Source organism: Drepanopeziza brunnea, assembly GCF_022702325.1.
Source record: "Drepanopeziza brunnea f. sp. 'multigermtubi' strain 214-2 chromosome Unknown ctg4, whole genome shotgun sequence".
Classification (NCBI taxonomy): Eukaryota; Fungi; Ascomycota; class Leotiomycetes; order Helotiales; family Drepanopezizaceae; genus Drepanopeziza; species Drepanopeziza brunnea.
The window spans coordinates 256,450-283,756 of record NW_027094067.1 but is presented as its reverse complement, the minus strand read 5'-3'; the positions used below and the strand labels follow the sequence as shown (position 1 = coordinate 283,756).

Here is a 27,307-nt window from a genome sequence, read left to right as displayed (position 1 = left end):
AAAACACGATATTACGCTTTCGAAAGAGCGTTTTGCAAATATACCGGCTTTATTTAAAAGCTACGAACGCGAGTCTTTTTAGTTTTACGACGAAAGAAAACGATATTTGTTTTATACAGATCGAGGCCGCTCGTAAAGCTATACGTATTCGATAGTTATCGAAAGAAAACTCGACGCATAGCATTATGAATTGCTTTTAAAAGGTTTACAAGTATTTAGTTATTTAACGAAAGGTTTTCCTTAACGTAGTTTTTACTTTCGATTAAATAGTATTTTATATATAATTCCTCTACTTAGCACGTCGCCGTACTTTATAAGAGGTCCTTAAGGTCTAAGCATTGCGTTTTGAATACCCGCCCGACGTTAATAAATACAATAATAATAACAACAATTCAAAGAGATATATTTTTATCGGTGGTTTTACATTTCCTTTCTACTTTTTCTCGAATACTACGCCGACTACGATCTATAACTAACGGGCATATCCACTGAAAAGACCAAGAAGATTTGCGATTAAAAAGGAACGAGTATTATAGATAAGATAGGAAAAGCTTAGCTCGATTGCTCGAAAATGCGGGAATGCGCCTTCGAAATAGCGTTTTTCAAATACACAGACTTATTTTTAATAAGCGAACGAAAGCTTTTTAAGCTCTACGACAAAAGAGAACGATGTTTATACTTATACTACGTTGCAGGCGTAAGTACTACGTCGCAGGCGTAAGTATTACCCCTCGAGGGTAGGGTAAACAAGGGATATAAAGTGGAAACTAAACTTTTGAGGCACCCTCGAAGGGTAATACGGGGGGCTACGATTCTTTACCTGTACGAGGTGCCCCTTACGAACCTTCAGCTCTTTTTCTTTCTTTCTCTTGCGATAAAAAGAAAGATAAAGAATCTAAAGAGCCGAAATTGAATCATCGATATGCGACGTCTTTTCGAAGAGATTTTCTTTTACCGGCGATTCCGAACTTCCTTCCTTTTTTTTCTCGAATACTACGCCGACTACGATTTATATTTAACGGGCATACCGATTGAAAAGACTAAAAGGATTTGCGATAAAAGAGGAACGTGTATAAGAGATAAGATAAGAAAGGCTTAATTCGATTGATCGAAAACACGGTATTACGCTTTTGAAAAAGCGTTTTGCAAACACACCGGCTTTATTTAAAAGCTACGAACGCGAGCCTTCTTAGCTTTACGACGAAAGAGAACGATATTTATACTATACGGATCGAGGCCGCTCGTAAAGCTATACGTATTCGATAGTTGTCAAAAGAAAACTCGACGCATATCATTATGAATTGCTTTTAAAAGGTTTACAAGTATTCAGTTATTTAACAAGAGGTTTTCTTTAACGTAGTTTTTACTTTCGATTAAATAGTATTTTACATATAATTCCTCTACTTAGCACGTCGCCGTACTTTATAAGAAGTCCTTAAGGTCTAAGCATTGCGTTTTGGATACCCGCCCGACGTTAATAAATACAACAACAACAACAACAACATCGAGGGGTAATACTTAGGCCTGTACCGTGGTATTACCCCTCGAGGGTTGGGAAAACAGGGGGTTTAAAGTGGAAACTAAACTTTTAAGGCACCCTCGAAGGGTAATACTTAGGCCTGTACCGTGGTACAAATCGAGGCCGCTCGTAAAGCCATACGTATTCAATAATTGACGAAAAAAAACTCGGCGCACATTATTAGAATTGCTTTTAAGAGGTTTAAAAGGTGTTTGCTAATTGGAAGAAAGCTTTTCCCCAAGGTGGTTTTTACTTTCGATTAGATAATACTTTATATATATTTCTTTTATTTAGCACGTCGCCGTACCTTATAAGAAGAGGTCGTGAGCATTGCGTTTTGGATACCCCCCTCCAGCCCCCCCCCCGAGACGTTAATATATACAACAATTATAAAAATTTATATACACATATACATACGTACCTTAACGGCAGGTAGGGGGTTATTTGAGCGGTCCTCTGACCCTTTTTTATAAAAGACGGTTATTAAACGATTTAAACTCAGTGTTAGTTATAAATCAAGAATAATTCACCTTTTTAATCGTCCCCGAGCTTAAGACCGTCCCATAGCCGTCCTATGGCCGTCCTATAGCCGGTCCCCGTCCATATTTTTAAAACAGATTTACTAATAAGCTCGTTTTAAAAAATTGAAATAATTCGATAATTATTTTAAAGAAAATATAATTATAAATAAAAATCGTTTTTTGAAAAAAATCGTTTTAATAATAATTTAATAAATTTGATGCCAAGATATTTCTCGGTATCGCTGCTACGGCTTATATATCAACGCTTTAAATTTTTAATAATCGAAATCGATGGATTTAGTAAAAGCTCACCCGCATCGATGCGCCCTTGACGCTTGCAGACGGGGTGGTGTAATAAGAGGATGATATGCTTAGCAAAGGGTAGACTGCTAGGAATAGAAAAAAAATAAAAAAAATTATTTGCTTATTAATCAACGTTTACCGGGATGGTTTCAAGTTCGGGGACGGCCATAAGACGGCCACAGGACGGTCTTAAAACGGTCTTTTCGTAAAAAGACCGACTTTTATAAACGACTATTTAATCGATTAAAACAATCTTATTTTAGTAATAATCTTTTAACGAAAAGACGAGCTCTTATAAAAAACGATTTAATCGATTGAAATAGTTTTATTTTAGCTACGATATAAATAATTTAAATCGTTTGTTTTCAGATTCTATTCAATTTTAAGTATCGGCCTAAGGTGATCCACTAGCTATGCCAACCTCTTAGAATCGTCTTTTAAAGAGACCGTCATCGGATTGTCAGCTGACGGTAGTACATAGTACTAGTATATTTACATGCCCCCTAGCTTTCCATTATTCATCTGTATCGAAGAAATCAGCAGGGAAGGGGTCAGGTGGATCTTCAGGGTCTCCAATAATTTCCGCCCAACCCAGCCAATTAATCTTTTGAAGAATATCCTCCCAACTCAGCAAATCATGGATTGTGCTCGAAAATTCCTCTACCTCCTCGGCTGTTTCAAAGCACTTAGCCCATAATCCCAACTGATCGTCGACTATCACATCAGTTGGAATGAGCATGTGTAATGGCGGAATTCGATCAATTTTTGACCATGGCTTCCCGGTTGCGACCCATGAAAAGCGTAAGGCCCTTTCGCGGTTTCGTATTCGCATAAAGTGGAGGTATCTCATGATGTCTACTTCCTTTCCGCTCCATAAGTGAAATTTTTCATATTTCTGACCCGCGATAAGTCTATCCCAATATTCTGGAATCCATGCTTTGCCGATCGCCTGTAACTTATCTTGATCCGCTTTGATAACACAGAACCAATCATCGGGTTCGGGATCTTTCCAAGAAGGAAATGTGTTTGCTATCAAGATTATTAGCTCTGCGTAATAAAGGATGGAATCAAGGGTTTCAAAATAGCATAAAAATAGAAGTAAACCTAATACTCCAATAGCAAACAAGGAACTTTAAATCAACTCACTCAAATAAAAAAAGCCATCTCCTAATTGGGGAGGCCCATCGCCATCGAACCATTCACCGGTAGGCCTGTGACCTTGATTGATAGACATGGCTTCGGCCTATAATTCGCGTAATTATTAGTACACTATAGTTGTATATCATATAGAACTTACTCTGGAGACTGTTCGATAACCGATGGTTGTCATTACTACTTGAGCTTGAGCTGTAGCAGATAGAAAGCTCAACGCTAGCAAGATAGGGCAACGAAACTGCCACAGTAGTCGCATAGTGTTTTTACAAGTCTTTCGAGCTTGAAAAGAAAGAAGAGGAAATGAACCAAATCTGAAGAAAGTTCAAAAAGAGATAGATATCCCATTTTTATAATGTATCTCTTTGATTAATTTTATTCAATATCATATCCAATTGAGTAATATTGGTTTCTATTCGTGTGTGGCCCACCACTTCATCCTCTCAGACTAAATTCGGGCTCAGCCAACTATTAAAAGGGTTGCAATTTCTTAGCGGTACCTCGGTCTCTATAGACAGATAAGAAGGAGAAAACAATCTTGCAAGGGCTCTTCCCGATGAAATCATAGGGATTCAGCGTATCTTCAAGCAAGTACTACGTATTTACCGACGGAGTCGATAATTTATCGTATAAGAATACAGAGTTGTGTGCGATAAAGTTGACAAGGCTTTGAGCCATTCAGAACCACCGCTCTACGGTTTATGGGGCTCGCATCCGTGAGTATACGTAGTACCTAGGTAGGTAGAGTATTTCATCAATTAAACCTTCGAGTCAAAGTGTGAAAGAGTCAAAGAGTCAAAGAGTCAAGGAGGCAAGGAGGCAAGGAGAGAAGCGAAAGAAAAGAAACAATGACTTTCGGCCTGCTTACGTACATATTCCGTACAACGATAGATTACAATACTACCGGTACCGGAACTACTACCTAACTGGTAGTCTGGTACATTTTTAATACCTTACTACGGTACCTTACTACCTTACTACCTTACTTACCTTACTAGTAGTACCTACCGTACTGTATACTCCGTAAGCTAGCTTTCTCGGCCTCATTAAGTCCGGCCGCTCAATTTATCCGGTCCAGGCCCTTCTCTGCTCCACATCCACTTCTCCACTTAAAAAGTAAGGCCGTGTCCAATGACAAGCCGGCTATATGTTGGCGTGCCCAATGCCCCCCCCCGATCCCGAGATCAGAATCAACCGGCCGAACTTGACCTCCATCTTGCCATCTCCATGTCCATCTCCATCTCCATCTCCACCCCCACCTCCATTTCCACCTCCACCTCCACCTCCACCTCCACCTCTCCCTCCCCATCTTCAATCTCACGATGCCGGAGGGCGACGTCCTTTCCTCCCTCCTCGCCTCGACGCAGTTCGCGCGACCCCGGTGAAGAACGAGCGTCGTCCCCCTCGGTCCTGCACTGATATGCTGAATCAACCACGCCTCAATCTTCCCCTGCGACCGCATGGCATAACTGCCAGACGTTGGCCATCATGGATCCCCTCCACATCACCGAATTCGCCTCGGAGCGATACTTCAGTAAGCTGAAGCAGCTGAACGAACCCTCCAACGATGCCGCCTCCTCCCCCCCCTCCTCCTCCTCCGCCTCCGCGGAAGCCCCATCCCAAGGGGCAGCGGCAGCGACATCTCCCTCGCTACACACCGGCAATACTTTTTCTCTGCCGCTGGGACGACAGCGGTCACTGGATGATGGGCTCCCTCCTCTTACTCTCAAGCCTAGCGAGCAGAAGAAGCGATCGCTAGGCCACGACCTCACAGCTCTGCGGACGCAGCGACGGCCTAGCTTCACCGGTTCATTTGGCAGATTGAGCTCCAGGGTGAACATAATTCACAAGGTCCCCTCGATCCTTGAACATCGCGAGGAGACTCTGGCCCAGGACCCAACTGCGCCCCAGACGTATGTGGTCGTCCACGAATTTCTTTTTTCTCTTTTAGGTCGGTTGACTAATGGGCATGAATAGCTTCAACCTGAGTAACTTCTTCCTCGCCCTACCAAACGAACTTCAAGCCCATATCATTGCGCCTCTACCGATACATACGGTCCTCATGCTGCGACTAGTATCTAAGTCATTTCACACCATTGTGACACTGAATGAACCGACAATTGCTCGCTATCACATCGTCAATACCCTCCCAGCTTACGCCTTACGCCTCTATCCAGCTCCCGATCCCGCGTCGATCAACCTTCACTACTTATGTAGCCTCTGGCACCGTCTCCACGTGGCCGAGAAGCTCTCCACCATGATAGCAGCACAGGCCACGAAAGAGATATTTCTCCGTAACACAGACGCGCTCCGACTCGAATTCGAGCCCCAACATAGACGCATGCGGCAGCGTCTGATGCCGCTCGTCTTTACACTCTTCCATTTTTTTGAAACATACCGCGAAATCCACATACACCGGCTGAACAACGGGCCGCCCTTACGCCATCAAGCGTATACCGTGAATCCCATTGAGGCCCAGGTAATGAGCATGTACGACGACGAAACACTTTTGAAAGTCCACCAAGTCTTCCCCCTGGTAGTCTCGTCTTTCTCCCGAAGGTTACGACCCCCTTCGTACGTCGGAACGCTTGAGCGCTCCATCAAAGGATACCTGAAGGACCGACCCCCGGACGAAGTGTACGCCACCATCCTCGCAGTCGGTGGCTTGCGCCAAGCCCAGCGCTTCTGGGAAACAAAAGGCTACAACGCCCGCCGCGCTGCCGTTGATATATGGTACGGCTTCATCACGTGGGCTTCTGTAGAACCGGCCCCCACCAAGTCCAAAAAATCTCTCATCTCACACCTCGGGCGCAAGAAATACTCCAAGGTCCCGGAATCCTCCTCCTCAACCCCATTATCAGATACCGCCTCACACGATGCGATGTCCTGCCGCGAGTGGTTCTGCGTAAAGCCAACCTGTAGCGCCCCTTCGTCTCATCGCCGCCCCCACTCAACCGACAACCTGGTCTTCCACTCGTCGCTCGCAGCCGGACCCCCTATGCCACCGCTCCCGCGCGACCAGCTGCGTCTCATACTCCCGGATCTCCAGCATCTGAGCAACATCTGGATGCATACGGCTGAGGCGATGATCTTAGGGCGGGGCATTGTCGGCCGGCCGCAGGACATCAAGCGGAACACGCAGGTGCTGCTGGACCTGATCCATGATGATGGATCTGAGATGAGGGAGGAATTTGTGGTGGCCCCCGAGGTGAGGGCACAGCGGGCGATGCTCATCTTGGATTAGACAGGCAGACGGACCCCCGGATCTGTGTAGGCATGATCACGGGAATACTATTCAGTCATTTGGATATGGATATTGATTTGGATCTGGAGATGAAGCAATTAAAGGAGAAAGAAAAGAAAGCGAGCTAGCAAGGTTAGCATTTACACGGAGTTACATTCTTATATATATCTACCTATCTACCTTCTCAGCGGGTAGGGTGGATGGGTATCTATCTATGCCTGATGTATATTCTTGGCCCACTACCTGTACACAAATTTGGCAGCGAGGAGGGATGGCGTTTCAAAGCGAGCGAACGGGATAGGCAGGTAGGCCTGGTAGGCGTTCTGGGTCTTGGTGGGCGTTGGGTATAGATACCATCAAACTGATGATGGATAAACAAACCAAAGCAAACAAGACAGCATACAATCAAACACACTCAATCAAACTACGCACGCAGAAATACGTTTTACCCCCTTACTTTCCGGACGGAGTGATAAAGAGAGAGGGAGAGAATATAAGATTCTATTATAGAATAAAAGAAGATGATGAATATCACTCAATGTTTCGTTGTTTGGTTTCCCCCTCCCCCCCTTTTTTTTTTAAGGATCTCTCTCCTGGGTGGTTTGTATCTTGCATCTTTCAATTTCCATGTTTTGCTTCTATCACAGCAGATTGTTATACTTGGTTTATTTATCTCTCCTGCTCTTTTCGCTTTCTCTCTCTCTCTCTCTCTCTCTCATTTCACATCTCGATGGGAGGAAGATGGAAAGGCCATGTGATGACTACCTACTACCACCCTATTCCAGTCACAGCTCCGTACCATCGCTTGATTCAATCTCTTCTCCTCCTCCTCTCCTCTCTCTCTCTCTCTCTCAAAAAAGAAAAATAAAAAGAAGAGGAAGAAGAGGAAGAGACTCACGCCGCGCCACGCTATGCATACATGCATTTATTTATTCCCTACCTCACCCACTCCCCTCCTTAATATATGTATATATATATGTGTGTGTGTGTGTGAAGTGTGAAGTGTGAAGGAAAGAAAAGAAGGCACCAATCAATCAATCGACCAATCAATCAATCAACCAATCGACCAACCAATCAACCAATCAATCATTCATCCGTCCATTATATTAAGCTTTACATCATAGCTTCATCTCCATAGCTTCATGTTTAGCTCTAACCAACCATTATTTCATTATTTCACACACATGTTCATTCACACATTCACACATAGCCCGCCCCGACCCGACCCGACAAGATATGCGCGACGGACTAAGGAGAAGCAGAAGGAGAAGGAGGAGAAGGAGAAGGAGAAGGAGAAGGAGAAGGAGAAGGAGAAGGAGAAGGAGAAGGAGAAGGAGAAGGAGAAGGAGAAGGAGAAGGAGAAGGAGAAGGAGAAGGAAGAGGGGAATCAAGATTTTTGATCCCCCTCCCCCAAAAAAGGGGAGGATTGAAGGTTGGAGGTGAAGGTGAATATGAAGATGAATACAAGTAAGTGTAATAGAAGAATAGGAGAAAAAGAAGAAGAAGAAGAAGAGTAAGAGTAAGAAGTAAAAGACAAAGGAAAAAGAAAAAAAGTTAAAAATATAAACATTAAATCAACGCCTGACGCCTCACGCTCAACCCTTTTCTTTTCTTGCCTTTCCCGGCGCGAACACAACACTTTCCTTCCATTCGCTTACCAATTAACTTTTCGGACCCCCGGTCAGGCCGCCGGGTCCGATGTCCGGTTTCCCGCGGTCCAGTTCCCGAAACCCCCCGAGAGCTCGCCCGAGACCTCGGCAGGGTTCCCGGCAGGAACAATACCATATCTATCCTATCATAACAGCGGCTCGCCGGCTCTCCATCCGACACGTCAGCGCCGTCCGTACCCCCTCAATAACTGATCTCGCATGTCCTCCTGGCTCGTCGGATCAAAAGAGTTGCTCAGCCGCGAACCACTCGTACCGTACCCGCCCCCACTAGCACTCCCGCTCCCACCCCCGCTCCCGCTCCTCGAAACGCCCACCCCTCTCAGTAAATCCGCACCTGTAGTGTCGTAGCTGTTACTCAGTCCAGATGTGCTGCCATATAGACTGTTGCTGCTAGCCTGTGATGACCGCGAGTTGCCGACGCCGACGCCAATGCCTTGCCCGAAACCACTGGCGGTGCCGTAGTTATTGGAGCTTATGCCTAGACTTGTATTCGTGTTGCCTGTTGAGCCGGCATGACCCAGTGAATCGAGAGTGGGCAGGTCGAGGAATGAAGGGTCGGAGTATTGGGGGTACTGGCTTTGATGCGAAGGCTGGGATTGAGAGTGTGACCGTGCAGTCGTGTAGGCGGGTGATGGCTGCACCATGGAGTGTGTGCTGGGCGTTCTGTAGCTGTTCTCGGTGGGCTGCGTGACTGTTGGTGTGTGTTGTTGTGCGAGGTTGTGCGTGCTATTGCTTCTGTAGCTGGAGCTGGTCTGGGAGAAAGACGGTGAGGGTTGGCCAAGGGTGTGTGGACTCGAGGTTCGGTAGGCGTTTTCTGTTTGAGGAAACTGTGGAGATATCTGGGCCAGGGTATGCGTACTAGATGTGCGGTAGCTGTTGTTTGTGCTGTTGCTCATTTGAGGCGACGCTTGATTTCCACTGTAGAGTTGCGAGGGTTGGTGAGAGGGGTATTGCTGACTATACGAAGTTGACGGCTGGGCATTTTGATTGTAATACGCGTTAGATGAGGGACGAGTAGAAGAAGATGATGCCTGTGTCTTCGGCTCATCACGTTGAGTAGGCTGCTGCGCGGCTTGCTGGCCTTGCTGCGACTTTTGATTTTGCATCATGTGCTGCTGCTGCAGCTGAGGGGTGGCGGATTGCTGAGGTGTCACAGCTTGAGGCTTGGCTTGTTGATGTGGTTGTGGTTGTTGTTGTTGTTGTTGTTGTTGTTGTTGTTGTTGGCGAGCCGGTTGCTGTACTTGTTGTACCTGTTGCACCTGCTGTACCTGAGGTTGAGTGGGGGTGTGACTTCGACCATTCTGCTGTTGCTGGAAGCTTTCAAATCTCGCATAATGTGCTTCTAAACCTTCAGCTGGAGGACGAGTCGCTGGGATGCTTTGCGGAATGCTCTGTTGCGGAGCCGTGGCCTGGGTATCAGGAATCGTGCTCTGCGGAATCGGAGGAGTAGCAACGCTGACGACAGATGCGGTCTGTGCTCGCGAAGGGGGTTCTGCATTCGTAGGGTTTGCAGGAGTCTTGGGCTTGCGTTGACGCGGTCTCTTTGCAGGTGGTACGATCGGCGTTGTAGAAGTGGTTGAATCCACTGAAGTCCATTGCAATGCATCTTTTGCTACGCCCATGGTAGCTTCGTGGTTCGGAGGGAGAGTAGGAGAATGCTGTGGCTGCTGCAATTGGGATACTGCCTCGTTTGAAAATTGAAGCGCAGGAACAGAGGCAGGGGGAGGAACAGCTTTAGGCTTTGGAGCCGCTCGCTTTCTCTTCTGACCAGCTTCTGGAACAGTTTTGGGAGGGAGGATGGGAGACGGCTCCACCTGTTGAGCCTGCCGGGGTTGTTGAGCACCACCGGCGGGTTGTCTGAAAGCCTCCAAAACAGCTCGTTCCTGAGGACTCAATTCATCTCCCGTAGCCACGTTTGAAGCAGTTCCCATTTGATTAGGCTGTGTAGCTGTCTGCCAAGGCTGGTTTGAGTACTGGCTGGTTTGGGCAGGCTGGGACCCAATGGCCTGGTCGTTTGTAGCTCCGTAGGAATTTGCTATGGGATTTGCCGCTGCAGAAATCGCCGAACTTGGCTGCATAGCTTTCGCTGTCGCTGCTGTGGCAGAAGAGCTATCGGGGACTGTTTGTCCATCCGTGGTAGCGATCTCTCCTTCTTGCCCATCCTTCTTCTTATTCATAGATCCCTTAGGCCTGCCTCGCCTCTTCTTTGTTCCAGATGCAGTATCCTCAGCCGGATTCTTCAGTGGTGTTTCAGACGATTTCTGCTCCGAGGTCTGCTCCGGAGCTTGAAGTTTGGGTTCGCTTAGGGGAGCAGCATGGTTTGGGGGAGCGGCATGGTTTGGAGGAGCGGCATGGTTTGGGGTTGAGGTATTGACCAGTGCAAAGGATGGTGGAAGTCCCCAAGTTGGCGCAGACACAGCGGGACCATATCCATACCCGTTTCTCGAGTTTGGAGGCTCGGCAGATTGCAGTCGCTCTCCAGCAGTATTGTCTGCAGTCCTGACTTTCGAAGGTCGACCTTTCTTCTTCGCAGCCTGCTCTTTGGAGACCTCAGGGCTCCGAGCTGTAACATCCGGAAAAATTTCTGCCAGCCACCCAATGAACAAAGCACCCGTCTCTCTCGTATTGGCACTCTCGGGGAAGATGCCATCCTCAGGAGGAGGTGCTCCAGGTATTCCTCCAAAATATGCCACGGCCTTGCATATCTGATCGACCACGGTGACGGGATTGATACTCCGCAGCAAGGTCAGCAATCGTGCCTGCTCGGACTTCGTCTCGTCAGGAGCCAGCGGCCTCGAGCGCTGCGTATCGCGCGAGCCCCCAAACGGTGAGTTTCGATTCGGGCCAGCAGAAGCCCCCAAGCTTGCCGTCAAGCCGCGCTTCCTCGGCGGCACATATCGATCTGCCTGAGCAGCCCTCGCGCGGGAAGCCGTATTCTCGCTCGTCCTCCTCGCTGCCGCGTCTCGCTCTGCCGCCGCGTCTTTCCCATGCGACTGGCCCTCGCCCTTCTGGGCCGAACTCGTGCCCATGTGCATCACGCCGAAATTGCCCTGCTTGTTGTCCGTCTTGCCCTTCAGCTTGCTCGGCACGGGGTTCCTCACCCGGCCATCCTTGTTCGGACCCAGTACGCCCTCGATCAGGGCGGTTGTGGAAGCCATCTCCGCAGCCTCTGCCGCGCTGAGGTTGGGCGACGAGGCGGCAGCTTCGAAGTTCTTGGGTCTCGAGGGAGGAGCTTTCGTTGCGGCGGGCGCGTTGATGGCAGCGTGTTGGTTCTGGCCCGGTGCTTGCGACATCAGCGCGTTTGAAGGGGGGCGTGTGGGGGCGGGGGGGGGGGGGGAGGGAGAGAGGTTGATTTTCGCGTTGCTGTTTTCCAAGCTGGAGCTGTAATCCCAACCCACTGATCAAGGTAAGTTCCTGTAAAGACCAGTACCAGTGCCCCTTCCAACGAACTGCGTCGGGCGGAATTAGCGGAACGAACGGTGAGTTATCGCACTGTGCATTCATTCACAAGTGGAAGAGGAGCAGAGCCGGCAGCGGCTGTAGCGGTAGCGAGGACGTCGCCATCGAAGGTTTGTTTCTCTTCTGATGTTGCGGGAGTGTCACCGCACTCAAATCGAATCAACATGCTGGGCGGGCTGAACTGGGCGAACTGGGCTCAAGCGCAACTTTGGCTTTGGCCCCAATCAACAGTCCACAGTCCACAGTCCACTCCACGGTCCACGGTCCACAGTCCACAGTCCACAGTCCACAGTCCACAGTCCACAGTCAACAGTCAACAGTCAACAGCACGTCAAGTCACGGCGCGGGCATCTATTACTAACGCCGTCACATTCATTCAGAGACAGCTTGTACTTAAGTGACTGTGTGCGATTTTACTAAGGGCTGCTCCGAAAACCCCCCTGGAGATACCTACCTACTACCTATGTGCTCGGATTACTATCCCCGTATGCCACATCCAAACTTCGAGACTCAGAACTTCACCCATCTACCGTATTCCTTCGTATCTGTATCACCAGGGCCGAGCAAGATGTCACGTCACGAGCGAGCCAGGTGTGGCGCAGTGCCTGCTGGAAATTGAGGACCTCCTCGGCTTATCACAGCGCTGATATCAGAAGTTACAATCATCATTTCGTGGGTTGGTGCAACCCCCCCCGGTCCCATGTCCATCTCAGATCCTCTGGCTTAGAATAGCCAAACGATCTGCAACTCGCGCGTCGCAAATATCAATCAAGTCTTTCCCTTCCCGTGAACTAAATTCCCGTGAACTACAATTCCAAGTAGCAATCCAATTCCTATCAAAAACACCCCTCAGCTCTAATCAGAGTCTGTACCCGTACCCGTACCCGTACCCGTACCCGATCAAAGCATTCAATCCCATTCTTACCCTACGGCCGAGCAAATCTTCCCCGGCCTCAAGGCTTTACGGTCCAGAGGTCCGGTGTCCAGCCTTTCATCTTCAACTTTTTGCTTCTCGATCCTTGGTTGGGCCTCGATGCCGTGAGGAGCAGAAGGTCTTTACTGGCAGCGGCAAGCTTATCCACCAATTCCTGGATCTTTCCAGTCTTCACGAAGAGAGCTAGCAGGTCCGAGTCCTCTTCTGCAATCACGGTAGAGATGTCCATGCAGGTCATCAGGTGTTGGCGACTCAGTGCACCTCCGCAATACTGCAGGACGGATAGGTATGCCAGAATCATCTCCGGGAGATACGCTTCCCTAAGATTCTGGAACTCTTCTTCAAAATCCTCTGTACCAATGATGTTAGTGCTATCGGATAGAGCAGCGTGTTGGACTTACCATTTTGACAAGTAACTAGCCAGCCCTTCAGAAGATGCTCGAAGCCTGCAATAGTCCCTTCGACGGCGACGTGTAGTCTTCTCTTGTACTCCTTTTGCCACGCGGGATCATTTCGCCTGTATACCGTGTTAGCAAAGCTATGCGTCGCAGGGATCGTCCGTCTACTGACTCTGACAAGAGGACTCGTAGGCTCGTGCAAGTCTCAAGATAGTCCAAGCTATCTATTAGTGACTCCAGCTCTCTAAAGCTCTTTGCCTGCGCAACCATGTATTTTTTGAGATGTCTCTTTCCATCAGCTGAGCCATCGAGAACTTCAGTGATATCTTCATCTTCCTCGTTCTCTAGGCCAATATAATCATAAGTGTCGCCAAGAATAGCGCGGGTTTTGACCTCTACGACATTCTTGTACTCGACACTGATGCTCATTGACCGAGCTGCGTTGAGACGCATGTTTTCTAGATTTCGTCAGTACATTTCAGGGCTGGAAACAATGATAGTCTTCTTACTGAAAAACCTCATGTAAAGCATTGTGCCAAGGGTGAAGGTCTCACTCCACAAGCCGTCCACGAGCAAGTACCATTCTAGGCTTCTGATGAGCAGCATATCAATCCTATCTACAGCTTCAGGATCCGGGCCAAAAAAATTATGCAATGGCTGAGTTAGCTTTCGGGAATGACCGTCGGCTGAAGACTGGCTGAAAAGTCTGAAGTTGGCAGCGGGATAGCCAGTTGTACGGTCTGGGTAATCTGATTGAAGAAATCGGGCTTGAAGACTGACGAACTCCTGGGCATCGAGTCCCAACTCTCTCATCAACCTGATTTGCGTGACTCGCTGGTTGTAGTCTGTGACATCGATCAAGTTGCGGCAGAGGATAGCATATTTTCGCTTTCCAGATAGTTGAGAGCAATAAAGCGGGATAAGCTCCTCCTTGCCAGACAGTCGTAGAAAGCTAATGTACGCCACGATGACATTCTCGACTTCGGTTACATTGGCCGCACCTCCAAGATCAAGGCCAAGTCCCATAAAGATTATGAGAACATGGGCCAGGACTCTTAGGCTGTCGTGGTCGTTCAAGGTAACATACTTCGTGGACTCTTCATCCTCCGGGCTCTTCGAGGTGGCCGGGAAAAGGTTGGATGGTTCAAGCTTATTTGCCGCCTTGGATAATGCCAACCCTTGCTGGTAGATGAAATTTGAGAACGTGTCAGCGATGAGCACTCCTTGGAGCATCTTCATCGGTTGTAACGTTTCAGCGGCCGTTTCGCGTTTGGCCTTGAGGGTTTCGATAAGCCTACGACCAGCAGATTTAGGATCGCTTGGGCTGTGGAATTGGATTGCGTCGAAGGATTCAAAATTCGAGGTGGCGTTGGAAAATGGACGAACATTTCGGAGATAATTGTCAAATTGGTTTCTCAAAAGGGCGTTGTAGTTGGCGAACACGAAGTCGTCCCAAGACCGACACACAGCTTCCACGCTGTCAATGTCACCACTCAGAATGCCGTAGACGGCCTTCTTGTATGGATCGCCTCCCCCATTGCGAGCAAGAGCAAAGCACATTCGTCTCCAAAGAGCACTCGACTCGGGGTTTCCAGGATCTTCGTCGTGGGGACTCTCGTCAGGGAATCCAGACATGCTGACAGCTCTCCAGACCTCTGTACGTTCCACGCACCATTCTCTGATCTCGTCTGCACTCTTTCCTCGCCGCAATAGCTCGTAACAACCCAGCCATATTGCCCGTTCGAAATACTCGTCTTGCTTTTGGAGACATTTGCCTTGGCGGGTCATGGCATCTGGGTCGAGCTGGGTGATAAGATCCTCGGGTACATTACGGTTCAATAGAGGATTCATCCGCTTGCTCTTGATGGCGCCCTTAGTATGGATCCATCCGTGAGCAATCATGTCGCCTCGATCGGCATTTTGCTGAAGATCGTGCACGAGGACATCAATGTCTTCTCCCGATTCCTCGGCGGAGTCTTTAAGCCACCGCAGCACAGTCTTGCGCTCGAGAGCCAGCTCATCCTTTCCCAGAAAATCTTCCCATAATTCGTGTTCTGTAGAGTACTGGTTGATAGGATGGTAGTCTTGCAGGGATTGACCTTTTGTGTCAGGCTCGGGGAATCGAAGTTGGACGAGACGGCGGAGCAGATCCCAGGTCTGTACCTCTTGTTCCCAACGCTCCAGGTCCTCCAGCTTTGTTTTCGTGTCTTCTGGCGGCGAAGGCAAGATTGAGTCCGTATCTTGCATGTCCACATCATCGTCCTGCTCTACAGAGAATCCTCGCATCTTCTTCCTCCAACGCATGCCGTTCTTCTTCTGGCGTTCGGATCCGTGTACCTTTCGTAGATTCTCGACCGTCTCGACAGCAATTTCGTGGTACAAGTCGATCAGACCAATCATCATCTCGTGTCTTTCCTCGTCCTCGGTTGCTCTCTGGGGGTTATAGCCGTCCAACACCTCGGCGAACCGCTCGACCTCGCGACCAACGCGGTTCGCTGCTTCGCGCAATGGGTGCAGGATAGCTTCAGCATCTTCGGGGGTCTTGGCGACTGGTTGTTGCCGGCTGGTAAGGTCTGAATCCGGCTGTGAGTCGACGTAATTCGGTTGCCCCGTACCACCGGATTTGATCCACTCACCCTCTGGGTCCTCGTCCTCCTCCATCTCAGCTTCGTGAGATGCGGCTGGTTCTTCAGAGGCCTCTCGTTCAGAATGTGATTCGGACTGTATGAAGTATTAAGCACTGTCGACCCGTCTGAAGCTGGTGAACAAGACTTACTCCTGCGAAGTTCCAGCTCACGTCGCGAGTCTGCTAGTACCAGAGTTCGTGAGCTGCTGGGCGGCCGGGGAAGGAGCTACCTACCTGCGCAGCCATCTGAGGTTTTCCCTGAGGAAAAGAGATCAGCGCGTGGTGTTTCGTCATCGGCGCCATGATTAAGCGTTTACGGGAGGGTAGTTCGTGGGATAGATCTTGCAAACCAAAAAAAAGCTGTGGTGTTGCAGCTTGAATGGTGAGTATAGTATGTACAGTATCTTCCAGCTACCCGGCGCTAAATTGAAGCGCGTCAAGATTCTCAGGCCACAACGTACGCGCGCCAGGCACCAACGACGCTAGTGATGAGACTAGCGTGGAAACGGTACATAAATATTTTCGTTGGCCCGCCCATAGACCACTTCTTCATCATAATGTCAAGGCCTTCTAATTAGAGTCTCGGAACAAGTCTCCTCTGGGAGTAACCATCACTGCTTGTTCAGGTCATCGCGACCTCTCTGCGCGCTCATGATCGCCCAGATAAAAACTCGACTCTTCCTGTTTCCGTTCCCCGACCTTGGTTGGAGTGAGGATGGGCAGCAAACTTGGAGAGTTACAGATACATACGCTATTGACGGTGAGAGGGAAGGAATTCGGGCAGATGATTGGATTGGAGCAAGTATCTGATTGTAATGTACCGGGTCTAACATGTGTGCTCGATGAGAGAATTCCGACGGCGCCTCCCATCCTATCTTCCGGAACCAGCTTTCTCTTTCCCTTCCTCTTCTGCCCTCTGCTTCATCTTCAGCCACAAGAGATTTGCCTTGGGGCAACTAGCCGATGTGGCATCATGGCCGTTCCGCTCGTAGAACTTGTTGCAGCAAGCGTACAGAGCATCAACTTGGGATTTGCACTTGGCTTCGTTATATGAATTCTTCGCAAGGCAACCTGTGTATGATAATGTAGGTAACACTGGTCAGCGGCTGTTATTGTCGTCACTCTCTGATGGAATAATGTGCGGGTATGTGGCACCTTGAATTGCACACTACGTATGATTCAATCATTCATTAGCATAGTAGTATTGTGACTTAGCTCATCAATGAAGAACTTACTGCTTTGGAGTGACAGGGCGGATCAGCCGCGACATCATCCTTTGATGTCTGCATTTTTGCTTGTACTAATTGGCAGCTACCCGTGGATTGTCCGAGACGATGCTAAATGACCAATGCTGCTATTTACCGACATATGCGTATTGTACTGTATTGTGATTGCCTCGTGATTTCTCCGTAAGTCTCCTTTATAGGATGATTCGTAATATGCTGTAAAGTGAGGTGAAATGATCCAAGCAGACGACTTGATGTCACCTTGGAGAAAGAGTTGTCCCTTCTTTCCCTTTATCGAGCGAGCGCGCGCCCTTGTTCAAGTACGGAAGTATTAGCGTCGGAATCATCGCATGGATGTGATGGGAAGTGGATTTCCCCACCATATCTACTCGTGCAACTTCAACATTAGGAACCTTCTTCTCTCCCCACCACATCAACAACAAAAAAAAAACACCGCACCTACGCACTACCCCAATCCTTCCCCCAAAGCAAGAAAACTCTTGTCCAAACCGCTGGTTCGAAATCCACCACACTCTCTTGCAGCAGCCGTCCTAACATTACAAACAGCCTCTCTCCAACCACTAGCAACCCCTCATCCCTCACCCCTCACCCCTCACTCCTCATCCTCCACCCCTCACTCAATACCCAAGAATCTACAACCCCTTCCAGAAGAAGAGATAAGAATGTCCGGATCCGACGACAACGGTAGCCCAGGCGGCGCGCAAGAGAAGCCCGAGGGCAACGGCCAGAGCGAGCACCTCAACATCAAGGTGACGGACAACAACAACGAGGTCTTCTTCAAGATCAAGCGCACTACGCAGCTGAAGAAGCTGATGGACGCCTTCTGCGAGCGCCAGGGCAAGGCCCCGACTTCCGTCCGCTTCCTTTTCGACGGCAGCCGCGTGCAGCCTACGGATAGTCCTGAGACGGTAAGTTTTGCTTCTTATCTACACGGGCATACCTACCCATTTACATATGCACTATACATATACACATGTATACACTTTCAAGCTTGTCTATCTACTATCTGTGGCTGTGGAAATCTGCAAACAAAGCTGTCGCGCGTTGAAGGTTCCAGAAGAATGAATAAAGGCTGACTTGACTCGCTATAACAATAGCTTGACATGGCCGACGGAGATACACTCGAGGTCCATCAGGAGCAAATCGGCGGCGGCGCTATCTAAGCAGTAGACCTCGCGAATGGCGGACTTGGGAATCTCTGGAATGCTGGGGATGGGGATATCGATGAAATGGACAGCCCGGGCAGTGGGGTAGGCTCGATTGAACGAAAATTTTTGCATCTGGGGCCCGGTCTGGTCTGGTCTGGTCTGGACGGGGGGTTATTAGATGCAACTACGGAAACCGGATTTGATTACTTGGCACAGGCGTGGAAATGGGCGTCTTCCTTACGTGTCTTTCAGGTGGTGGGGAGACGAGAAGGGGTTCAGAGGCTTTCCTTTTTTTTTTTCAATGCAACGTTTCGGTCCTCGGCCACTTGGTGCTAGTTGGTGAGGCCGACGACGGGTTACGACTACTCCCGTCTTATTCCCAGGAGTAGGACGTAGTTCGCTGAAACAAAAATCTTGGTGCTTCTTCTCTGATTTAATGATTTTTGAACCGCTGCCCGCTTCACTTGTGTCATTAAATATGAAAGGGCTGTCTGCCCATACCGACTTACCTACTTATCCTATCGAACGCCGTTTCCTATGCACAGAGACGCCAGAATCCATCCCACCCATCTCATCATCCCCATCCCAAAGCCCTCCCCTCCCCAGGCCAAAGCCACCAGAAACCCCAAATCCTAATCCTCCCACACCGCCCTCCTCGCCCTCTCCTTCTCCCCCTCCTTCTCCTTCTCCTCCTCCCGTTCCCTCTCCCTCCTCTTCGCCTCCTTCTCCCTCGCGGCCTTCTCGTACGCCGCCTGCTCGCCCGTCTTCCGCGGGGCGCGCACCCCCAGCGCGCCAGCGATCATGCGCCTGGCCACCGCGTCGGTCTTGGCGGGTCTCTGACGACTGTCGCCTCGCGCTCCCGCGCCGGGTTCGCCATCGACGTAGCCGTACGGGTGCTCGAAGTCGAGCGCCGCGGTGGTGCTCGGGCTGGTCGCGGGCGAGGATGGCACGGGGAAGGGGGTGCGCGCGTCGGTCATGTTGGTGCTGGGTGAGATGGGCGTCGGTGGGGGAGCGTAGGGGTAGCTGGATGATGATGATGCTGCTGCTGCTGCTTCTGCTGCTGCGTTCTTGCGACTCCGGTCGGCCTCTGTGTCGGTGTCGCTGTCGCTGTCGCTGCCGTCGTCCCAGGACTCGGAGACGATGTGGACTTTTTGGACTTGGGATTTCGAATCGGGATTGGAGGGTGCGGAAGGGTTGATGGAGAGGGATTTCAGGGAGGATACGAGGGCTGTTGGGTTTGAGAGGGGATTGTTAGTATGTTGGAATCGAAGTGTAGAGATTGCAGGTGGGTAGGGAGGGACGGAGGGAGCGGGGAGAAGAGAAGAGGGGAGGGAGGGACAACCTTTCGGGGAGGGCATGGTGGATGGTGGCTGGTGGCTGGTGGCTGGTGGCTGGGCTGGTTAGATGAGAGGGATGGTTGTATGTAAATGCCCGGTATTATAATATACAGTGTTGTATGGGAGATTTTTGCAGATTGATTGTGAATGTGATGGAAGCTGGATGTTCGTGCCACGGTCGGTAGGATGGAGTATTTAAGTAATGTCGGATAGCGGAGTATTTTCCTTATCTAACTAAAAGTTTCCTAACGCGGGGTGGACTGGGCAGAAAGCTTGCCCGACTCCCATCTGAGTCCTGACGTACGAGGGTACGTATCTTTCGTAACCATCATCTCGATTTTCCATGACATTTTCCGATCGCCTGAAATCAGAAATCCATTCACCCTGTCGCATCCGCGCATCCGCGCGAGCTGGAGAATCCGTCAATGCTACATCTTGAGGATCCTCCCCGCAGAGCCCTAAAGATCGCCTCCCCGCCGAGGCCGAGCGCGAGGCCGAGGTCGTCTGCAGTGCTGGGCCCCCAAAGGTATCATCTATCTGCTGCCGCTGCGTCCTTCCCTGCCTTATCTTTCCACTAAATCAAACTTATCATTTCAATCTATTAAAAACTTATATACATCTCCTTTTCTCCTTAACGTCTCAAGCCAGTCCTGCATTCTAAATTTCTTTGGAGGTGTCGAGGTTTGGAGGAGGGTAGATCTTGTTTGTTTGGACGGATGATGCGACGGCAACTTCTGCGGGGTCCGCGGGTTGGCGATGTCCATGGGAGCCGGTCACGAGGTCTGAGGACAAGTTCGAGACAGGTCGGGAAGTACGAGGATACGATTGAGAATCTGAGGATTGGGTGCCACACGAGGGTGATCTTTCAGGGCTTTACCGGTGGGTTGCTTGATCTCCTCTTTATGTTTTCGACTGGATGAGTGTAGAAATGATCTGACTGACACTTTGACACAGGAAAGCAAGTATGTTGTTTGGTTACAATTACTCGATTCGCCTATCTTGGCCTTGGCTGGGAGTGGGAGGTACTCGGTAACTTACTGAGTTTGTGTGCTGTAGGCGACGGCCAATGCCAAAGAGAGCATTGCTTGGGGTACCAATATCGTGGGAGGTGTCACCCCCAAGAGAAATGGGGAACACCTTGGACTTCCTGTCCTGCCTACCGTGCGAGATGCAAGTTCTCCTCAAACTACGACCATTCATTCCGGCTCACAAATATTTACAGGCGATGGAAAAGCTGAGACCAGATGCAACTGGAATCTACGTAGCAGCCCACCAAGCACCAGCCGCTATTGAAGAAGCCATCGCTGCAGAAGTACCGCTCATTGTAGCTGTTGCTGAACATATCCCTATCCATGATATCATGAGGGTACGTCGATTCCCATTTTCGCGAGTGGTTCAGGAAGCTCATGTAATTCTTAGATACACTCCATGTTGAAGACTCAAACTAAGTCCAGGCTTGTAGGTGCGAACTCTCCCGGCATCATATCCGCGATTGGGAAGTGCAGAATTGGCTTCCAGCCCCTCCCGTGCTTCATGCCTGGACGAGTAGGCATAGTTGCGAAATCGGGTACCTTGAGTTATGAAAGTAGGCCTTCCATTAGTTCAAGTTTACGGTTGCGGAGAGTTGACGTCCCGCAGGTGTTGCGTCTACAACCAGAGCTGGACTTGGACAGAGTCTATGTGTTGGCATGGGTGGCGACGTTCTCGCTGGCACTAACTTTGTTGACGCTTTGAATATTTTCGAGCATGATGATGAAACGGAAGGAATCATTCTCATTGGTGAGATTGGAGGCGAGGCAGAGTTGCATGCTGCCGAGTGGATCAAGGGGTACAGGAAGCGATCTCCGAACCCCAAGTAAGTGCAAAGTCCCTTCATCAGCCAAAGGTGGCTAAGCGAGATACAGACCCATTGCAGCCTGTATAGGAGGTTTCAATGCTGCTCCCGGTAGAGTGATGGGCCATGCTGGAGCCTTCACACTTCCTGGCGAGCCAGATGCGTTGACCAAAGTCAAATACCTCTCGGAAGCAGGAGTAACCATGGTCAACCACCCCGAAAAGTTCGGAGAAGCAATGAAAACATTGCTCGGTAGCTCAGGGCGAGCCGGCACCGGTGCCGCAACATCAGGCGCTTCCCAGCGCAGAGGCATGCACACCATGCGCAGAGTCCGACCAATCACATATGAACCAGTCCCCAGCCCACCTGGTGCCGTTCAAAAGCGAGCCTTGTACATCCGCGAAACCTTCGCCTTGGACCTCCTCAGAGAGAGGGGCTTCAACGCATCTGGCTACTCGGGTACAGGCCAAAGGCACATGCTCGCCGTAGCTGTCGACCGCGTTGCCCTATCCCCTTGCATCATCGCTTCTCCCGCCTCGGAAGCAGATCAGATTCACGCCTTGGCAAAGAAGTTCCCCTTCGACTATCGCAAAGGAGTAGACGCCTCCCAGATAGCCGCCATAGCCGAGCATCTCCAACTAGGCAAAACATCCAAAGGCTCCCTATCCAAAATTGTCAACGGACTTGTGGACCTGTACATAGAGAAAGAGGCTTTCCTGCTTGAAACGCTCTTGGTGGAGCGGCTGGGAGACCTAAAAGTCGTAGGCGCGAAATTCGGCTTCGACGACGCCGCATTCCGTTCCACCAAGCGTCAGGGCGACGTTCACGCCCTGCGCCGCACCGAAGACGAAGACCCCTCCGAAGTCGAAGCCGAGAAGCACGGCATCGTCTACATCAAGCTCGCCGCTCCCGGCGCCAAAATCGGGACGCTCGTCAACGGGGCCGGACTCGCGATGAACACCGTCGATGCCCTGGCCGACGCAGGTGGTCTCGCGGCCAACTTTCTCGACACGGGCGGGAAGGCGACGAGCGAGACGGTGAAGAAGAGCTTTCAGGTCATCCTGCAGGACGAGCGGGTCAAGGTGGTGTTTGTGAACATCTTCGGCGGGCTGACGCTGGGGGACATGATCGCGAACGGGATCTTACTCGCATTTAAGGAGCTGGAGATGCAAGTCCCAGTCGTGGTGCGGATCCGGGGCACGAATGAGGAGGAGGGGCAGAGAATCGTGAGTTCATCCATCTCTCCATCCTGCGCTGGGATTATTCATTGGGTCTTGGGCGCTGCTCGCTAACATGCGTATGATAGATCGCCGAAAGCGGCCTGCCGCTCCACGCCTTTGCCGACTTTGAAGAGGCGGCCGCCAAAGCTATCGAGCTGGCGAACAGGGCATAGGTAGTTTCCTCTCCTTATGTATACACAATAGGTCTACATCGGTACACAAGAGTCCTCCCTGGAAGCAAACCAGCAGTACGCTTTTCTACTAGACTTACATCTCGCAAAGGCAAGCTTAGTAGCGTCCTCACTGGGTTTTCGTCGTGCTGTCCCTCGCATCGTCAAATTGCTTGCATCGAGCGTATTATATCTGAGCTGATCTGATGATTAGAAATCGCTAGCGCACAAGGATATATTCTCCTTTATGCTTGTGCTCTGTAGACAAGGGGGGTTCGATTAGAATTTAGTATAGGTATACGAAGTGACGATCTTGGGTATTGGACAGATAGATAGGTAGATAGAAGAAGTCGATTTCAGACCTGCATTGCAACTCGCCGAGGTGGGTCCGGCAAAGGAGCGCGCTCGAACCCCGCGAGATAGTGCATATACCTACTACGTACGTACCTACGGTATCTATGTACGTAGTCTATGTACGTAGTAAATGTATATAGGTAGGTATGTATCGATAATCGAGGTGCGAAGGAGGAATGAATTATTACTGAATGTTATTCCATGCGATCAAAGGCTTTGTATTCAGAGGATGATATTTTTGATGATATACATGTTTCCATGTAGCCCGTGTGCGTAGATACTTGATGTCATAGGTCGGTAGCTATTGTGGGTTTTCTTTCCTTTCTTGCCTGCCACGGCTGCATAATTCCGACTCCGACTCCGCCTCCGGATCCGTCGTTTTTACTGCCGTTAGGCCCAGTCTGATCCCACCTTATCACTCCTTCCGGATTAGTCTCCTATGTAGGGTGAGATTGATCCATGTTCGCTTGTTTTTCTATTGTGACGTCCAACCATCAACCATCAACCATCAACCATCAACCATCAACTTCCAACTTCCAACCTCCCTCCTACATCAACTTATCGGCATCGACAGCGACATCGAGCACAAATAATTCCCTTATCAATCCAATCCACCGGAACACCGCAATTAATGCCATCACGTTCACCTCTTGCCCGCCACCCAATTCCGCTCTCCCCCATAATCCATTTCCCGTCGCGAAAATGGCGATGAGCAACGACAAGATGGCGAGTTCCGCCCGCCAAATTTCTTTCCTAAAATCAAGCTCAAAGGAAGGTGAGGAAGGCAGCCTGGACGGCAACGCGGCCAGAAATACTGGACTCGCGGCGGGAGAATCCAAGAAAGATTTCAGCCGCGGATACGGCTTGACTCCTGGCGCTGACGGACCGAGAATTGCGCCCGTTCTGCCGCATCTGAGGGCTTTGGAGGACGGGCCGAAGAGCGACGATGATTCGCAGACGACGGATATCCTGGGGCGGCAGTTGGAGCTACAGGTGAATGATGTTATCAAGCGCAGGTCTTGTAGCTGGCAGAAGGTGAGGTCTGCTCCGGTCCTAGTCAGGCTTACCCGCGCTGTTCTGGTCCCGGTGGATCTGGGACAAGCGCCGAGCCTCGCTTGGAGAATGTCAACAAGAACCGAGTGCGCATGCAGTACAACTTCGATATCCCGGAGATGATGGCAAGATTAAGCACCTGTGGCTAATTCTGTCCCGTAGACCGCAGCTCTCCTTTTCTCCGAGTACATATGCTTGGCTATCATGTCGTTCCCGTCATCTTATTCCATTCTTGGACTAGTCCCTGGTTTGATCCTGACTGCGGCCGTTGCGGCAATTGTGTTGTATACCTCCTTGACCGTATGGCGATTCTGTTTGCGCCATCCCGAGGTCCGAGACGTCTGTGACATTGGACAAATGCTGTTTTGGAACAAGAAATGGGCGTGGTGGGGTGAGTTCCGGCAGTCTCGCTAAGACCAAATTTCCGAGAACTGATGACTTGACAGCTACCGGTGTCATGTTTCTTTTGAACAATTGCTTCATCCAGGTAAAGATATAGACATCAACGGGTACAGATTTTGCTAACAGGATAGGGTCTCCACGTCTTGGTTATCGCCAAGTATCTGAACACAATGACCAACCACAGCCAGTGCACGATTGTATTCTCTCTTATTGCTGTTATCGTTAGTTGGTTCGTCTCCCTTCCCAGAACCTTCGGCGTTTTGGGCTGGCTGGCTACTGGATCGGCGTTTTTCACCTTCATCTCCGTCGTGATGGCCGCGGCCTTCGCTGGCGCAGAGGACCACCCCGCCGGATACAACCCAGATCCCAATTTCGTTGATCCAGTCACTGGATTCAGTGGGGGAAATCCGATTGTAACTGCTCTTCCCGTGAAGGGCACCACGTTCGTCATGGGCATGAGCGCTTTCCTGAACATCAGTTACACCTTCATCGGCCAAATTACCATCCCCAGCTTCATCGCGGAAATGGAGAACCCAGCAGATTTCCCGAAGGCCCTCTGGCTCGTTACCATTGTTGAGATCTTCGTTTTTGGGATCATTGGGTCGATTGTCTACGCCTACACCGGAAATCAGTACATGACAGCGCCGGCATTCGGGTCACTCAGCAACGAAATCTACAAGAAGATCTCGTTCTCATTCATGCTCCCCACCCTGATCTTTCTCGGCGTCCTATATGCGTCTGTCTCGGGACGATTTATCATGAACCGGATCTTTGACGCCAGATCCCCACACGTGACAGGGAATACCATCAAGGGCTGGTCTGTCTGGGGTGCTGCTCTTGCTAGCACGTGGATCGTAGCATTCATAATCGTAAGTCCACCTCTCCACATAGGTATGCTTCTTACCCTGGAAAATTTCACTGACAATCTCGAAAAAAAAAGGCCGAAGTCATCCCCTTCTTCAGCGACTTGCTTTCCCTCATGACCTCGCTCTTCGACTCCTTCTTCGGCTTCATCTTCTGGGGCGTAGCCTACATCCGCATGCGGCGTGTCGACGGCGGCATCGAATGGCTGCAAGAGCAGAGCGTGTACGGCTTCTCCATGTTGGCGCTGAATCTCTTCATCATCGTCATCGGCTTCTTCTTCCTCAGCGCCGGCACGTACACGAGCGTCCAGAGTATCATCAACAGCTACGCGGAGGGGAACGTCTCGGGAGTCTTTACTTGTGCTAGTAATGGGCTGTAATGTAATCGCCTTGGAAAAAGAAGTATGGTGGCATTCGGTAGGATTGGATTTTACATAATCATCAAGCCTAGAGTAAGTAGCTAGAGTACCAAGCCACACCGATTCCATACGTACCTACGTAGCCCGGCAGGTACCTACCTGGGTCTCTCTCGCCTCTGTAGTAATAAACCCGAGAAAAGCGATTCAGACAGACTCTGAGACTCCTCTGCGTCTGCGTCCGGCTCCCGGCGCGAGCGAGGGTCTTGGTAGTAAGCAAAAAGTTTTCATACTTAATCAATAATCAATATTCAATAACCAGATTCCAATTCAAAATAAATACATGCTACAAAGTCAACACGCTCCTCCGGCTTCTGATGGTCTCGTGGAAGCCAGCTACTCTCAATCAAAGATGGTAGCAGTAGAGCATGACTTGGTATATATTGTTATTGGACCGATCGAGAAGTTACGAGGAAAGGGGAAAGGGAAAAGCAAAGGCAAAGGGATAGGCAAAGGCAAAGGCCCAGAGGAAAAATGAGAAAAGGGGAGGAAGCCAAAATATATATATATATACTACATATTTTCGTCGCTGCTTTACATAGATAGCAAGAGTGGACAAAACAAATCATAAGGTACAAGACAAGACAAGAAGACACCGGTGAGGGTTGTGCGGTCATTGGGATCTCGGATCTCGTATTGCTGCGAAGAAAGGTGATGATGATGTGGGATGATGTGGGAAGTCATTATATATATCTATATTATATCCATATCTATATTACACTACATTGAGATAAACTGGAATCTACAGCTAGCTAAGACCGTACGTAAACTATTAGAAATGCGGTCACTTCAGGTTGGCTTGGAGGGAATACGTCGATTATAAAATAGACGCAGATATCTATTTAAGCTTCGGGCTGTTGGAGAGCTTTATAGGAGAGAAAAAAAAAACTTCGATTGGGCGCTTGGGTAGTGAGTGATATGGTACTTGGGAAAAGGTGAGGAGGTAGGTAGGTATCTTACAAGCTGGATTTGCGAGCTAGGGTTGCGTAGGGACTGACTTCTTCTCTTTGAATTATTATTATTATTAATAATTTTTAATTTTTTTTTCTTTTGAATACTTGAGTAATAGCTAATTGATGACAGAAAAAAGATATGCTCGAGAAACGGCTTGCATCGGGCTAAAAGGGTCTGTTGCTGTAGACTAGGTGCTCGAAGGGTAGCTAGCTGCTTGTATTGCGCTGAAGGGGGCTAGAAGGGTCAAAGAAGCAATTGCTACGACGCGAATGCTCGAAGGATGGCTGGCTGTACCAGCCTAAAAGGGGCTATTGCTATAGCTTATAGCTTACGAATCTTACATCGCGAAGTCCGGAAAACTTACCTCGGAGCTTGCGGGAGGCCGTAAGTTTGAGCTTGCGGCCGGGCTGACGCGTACATCTTTTCAAAGCGTATTTCTTCTTGGGGAATTGATGTAGCGTTGATATTAAAGGCCTCGGAAGG

General features: G+C 49.7%; 9 protein-coding genes across 9 annotated transcripts; 4 read left to right on the top strand and 5 right to left on the bottom strand.

Annotated features, from left to right (window-relative positions):
- Positions 1–2,857: 2,857 nt before the first annotated feature.
- L3040_002961 (uncharacterized protein) lies at positions 2,858–3,673 on the bottom strand (the record flags this gene model as incomplete). The annotated part of the gene is made up of 3 exons (XM_007296430.2): positions 2,858–3,372; positions 3,490–3,586; positions 3,641–3,673. The coding sequence occupies 3 exons, from the start codon at positions 3,671–3,673 to the stop codon at positions 2,858–2,860; spliced, it is 645 nt and encodes a 214-aa protein (XP_007296492.2).
- A 1,310-nt stretch (positions 3,674–4,983) lies between these two features.
- L3040_002960 (uncharacterized protein) lies at positions 4,984–6,739 on the top strand (the record flags this gene model as incomplete). The annotated part of the gene is made up of 2 exons (XM_007296429.2): positions 4,984–5,408; positions 5,473–6,739. The coding sequence occupies 2 exons, from the start codon at positions 4,984–4,986 to the stop codon at positions 6,737–6,739; spliced, it is 1,692 nt and encodes a 563-aa protein (XP_007296491.2).
- Positions 6,740–8,420: 1,681 nt separating this feature from the next.
- Positions 8,421–11,702, bottom strand: L3040_002959 (uncharacterized protein; the record flags this gene model as incomplete). Its single annotated transcript, XM_066154273.1, has 3 exons — positions 8,421–8,531; positions 8,724–9,551; positions 9,660–11,702. The coding sequence occupies 3 exons, from the start codon at positions 11,700–11,702 to the stop codon at positions 8,421–8,423; spliced, it is 2,982 nt and encodes a 993-aa protein (XP_066012253.1).
- Positions 11,703–12,821: 1,119 nt separating this feature from the next.
- Positions 12,822–16,129, bottom strand: L3040_002958 (uncharacterized protein; the record flags this gene model as incomplete). The annotated part of the gene is made up of 7 exons (XM_066154272.1): positions 12,822–13,153; positions 13,204–13,319; positions 13,373–13,658; positions 13,710–15,773; positions 15,837–15,921; positions 15,977–16,009; positions 16,061–16,129. The coding sequence occupies 7 exons, from the start codon at positions 16,127–16,129 to the stop codon at positions 12,822–12,824; spliced, it is 2,985 nt and encodes a 994-aa protein (XP_066012252.1).
- Positions 16,130–16,697: 568 nt separating this feature from the next.
- On the bottom strand, positions 16,698–17,115 carry L3040_002957 (uncharacterized protein; the record flags this gene model as incomplete). Its single annotated transcript, XM_066154270.1, has 3 exons — positions 16,698–16,897; positions 16,982–16,994; positions 17,062–17,115. The coding sequence occupies 3 exons, from the start codon at positions 17,113–17,115 to the stop codon at positions 16,698–16,700; spliced, it is 267 nt and encodes an 88-aa protein (XP_066012251.1).
- A 620-nt stretch (positions 17,116–17,735) lies between these two features.
- On the top strand, positions 17,736–18,236 carry L3040_002956 (uncharacterized protein; the record flags this gene model as incomplete). The annotated part of the gene is made up of 2 exons (XM_007296424.2): positions 17,736–17,981; positions 18,171–18,236. The coding sequence occupies 2 exons, from the start codon at positions 17,736–17,738 to the stop codon at positions 18,234–18,236; spliced, it is 312 nt and encodes a 103-aa protein (XP_007296486.2).
- A 617-nt stretch (positions 18,237–18,853) lies between these two features.
- Positions 18,854–19,198, bottom strand: L3040_002955 (uncharacterized protein; the record flags this gene model as incomplete). The annotated part of the gene is made up of 1 exon (XM_007296423.2): positions 18,854–19,198. One exon carries the CDS (start codon positions 19,196–19,198, stop codon positions 18,854–18,856), a length of 345 nt encoding a protein of 114 aa, XP_007296485.2.
- Positions 19,199–20,274: 1,076 nt separating this feature from the next.
- On the top strand, positions 20,275–22,785 carry L3040_002954 (uncharacterized protein; the record flags this gene model as incomplete). Its single annotated transcript, XM_066154269.1, has 8 exons — positions 20,275–20,437; positions 20,513–20,520; positions 20,615–20,728; positions 20,781–20,924; positions 20,978–21,143; positions 21,197–21,413; positions 21,463–22,618; positions 22,699–22,785. 8 exons carry the CDS (start codon positions 20,275–20,277, stop codon positions 22,783–22,785), a joined length of 2,055 nt encoding a protein of 684 aa, XP_066012250.1.
- Positions 22,786–23,838: 1,053 nt separating this feature from the next.
- On the top strand, positions 23,839–25,834 carry L3040_002953 (uncharacterized protein; the record flags this gene model as incomplete). The annotated part of the gene is made up of 5 exons (XM_066154268.1): positions 23,839–24,171; positions 24,352–24,580; positions 24,636–24,676; positions 24,723–25,460; positions 25,532–25,834. The coding sequence occupies 5 exons, from the start codon at positions 23,839–23,841 to the stop codon at positions 25,832–25,834; spliced, it is 1,644 nt and encodes a 547-aa protein (XP_066012249.1).
- Between the last annotated feature and the right edge of the window lie 1,473 nt (positions 25,835–27,307).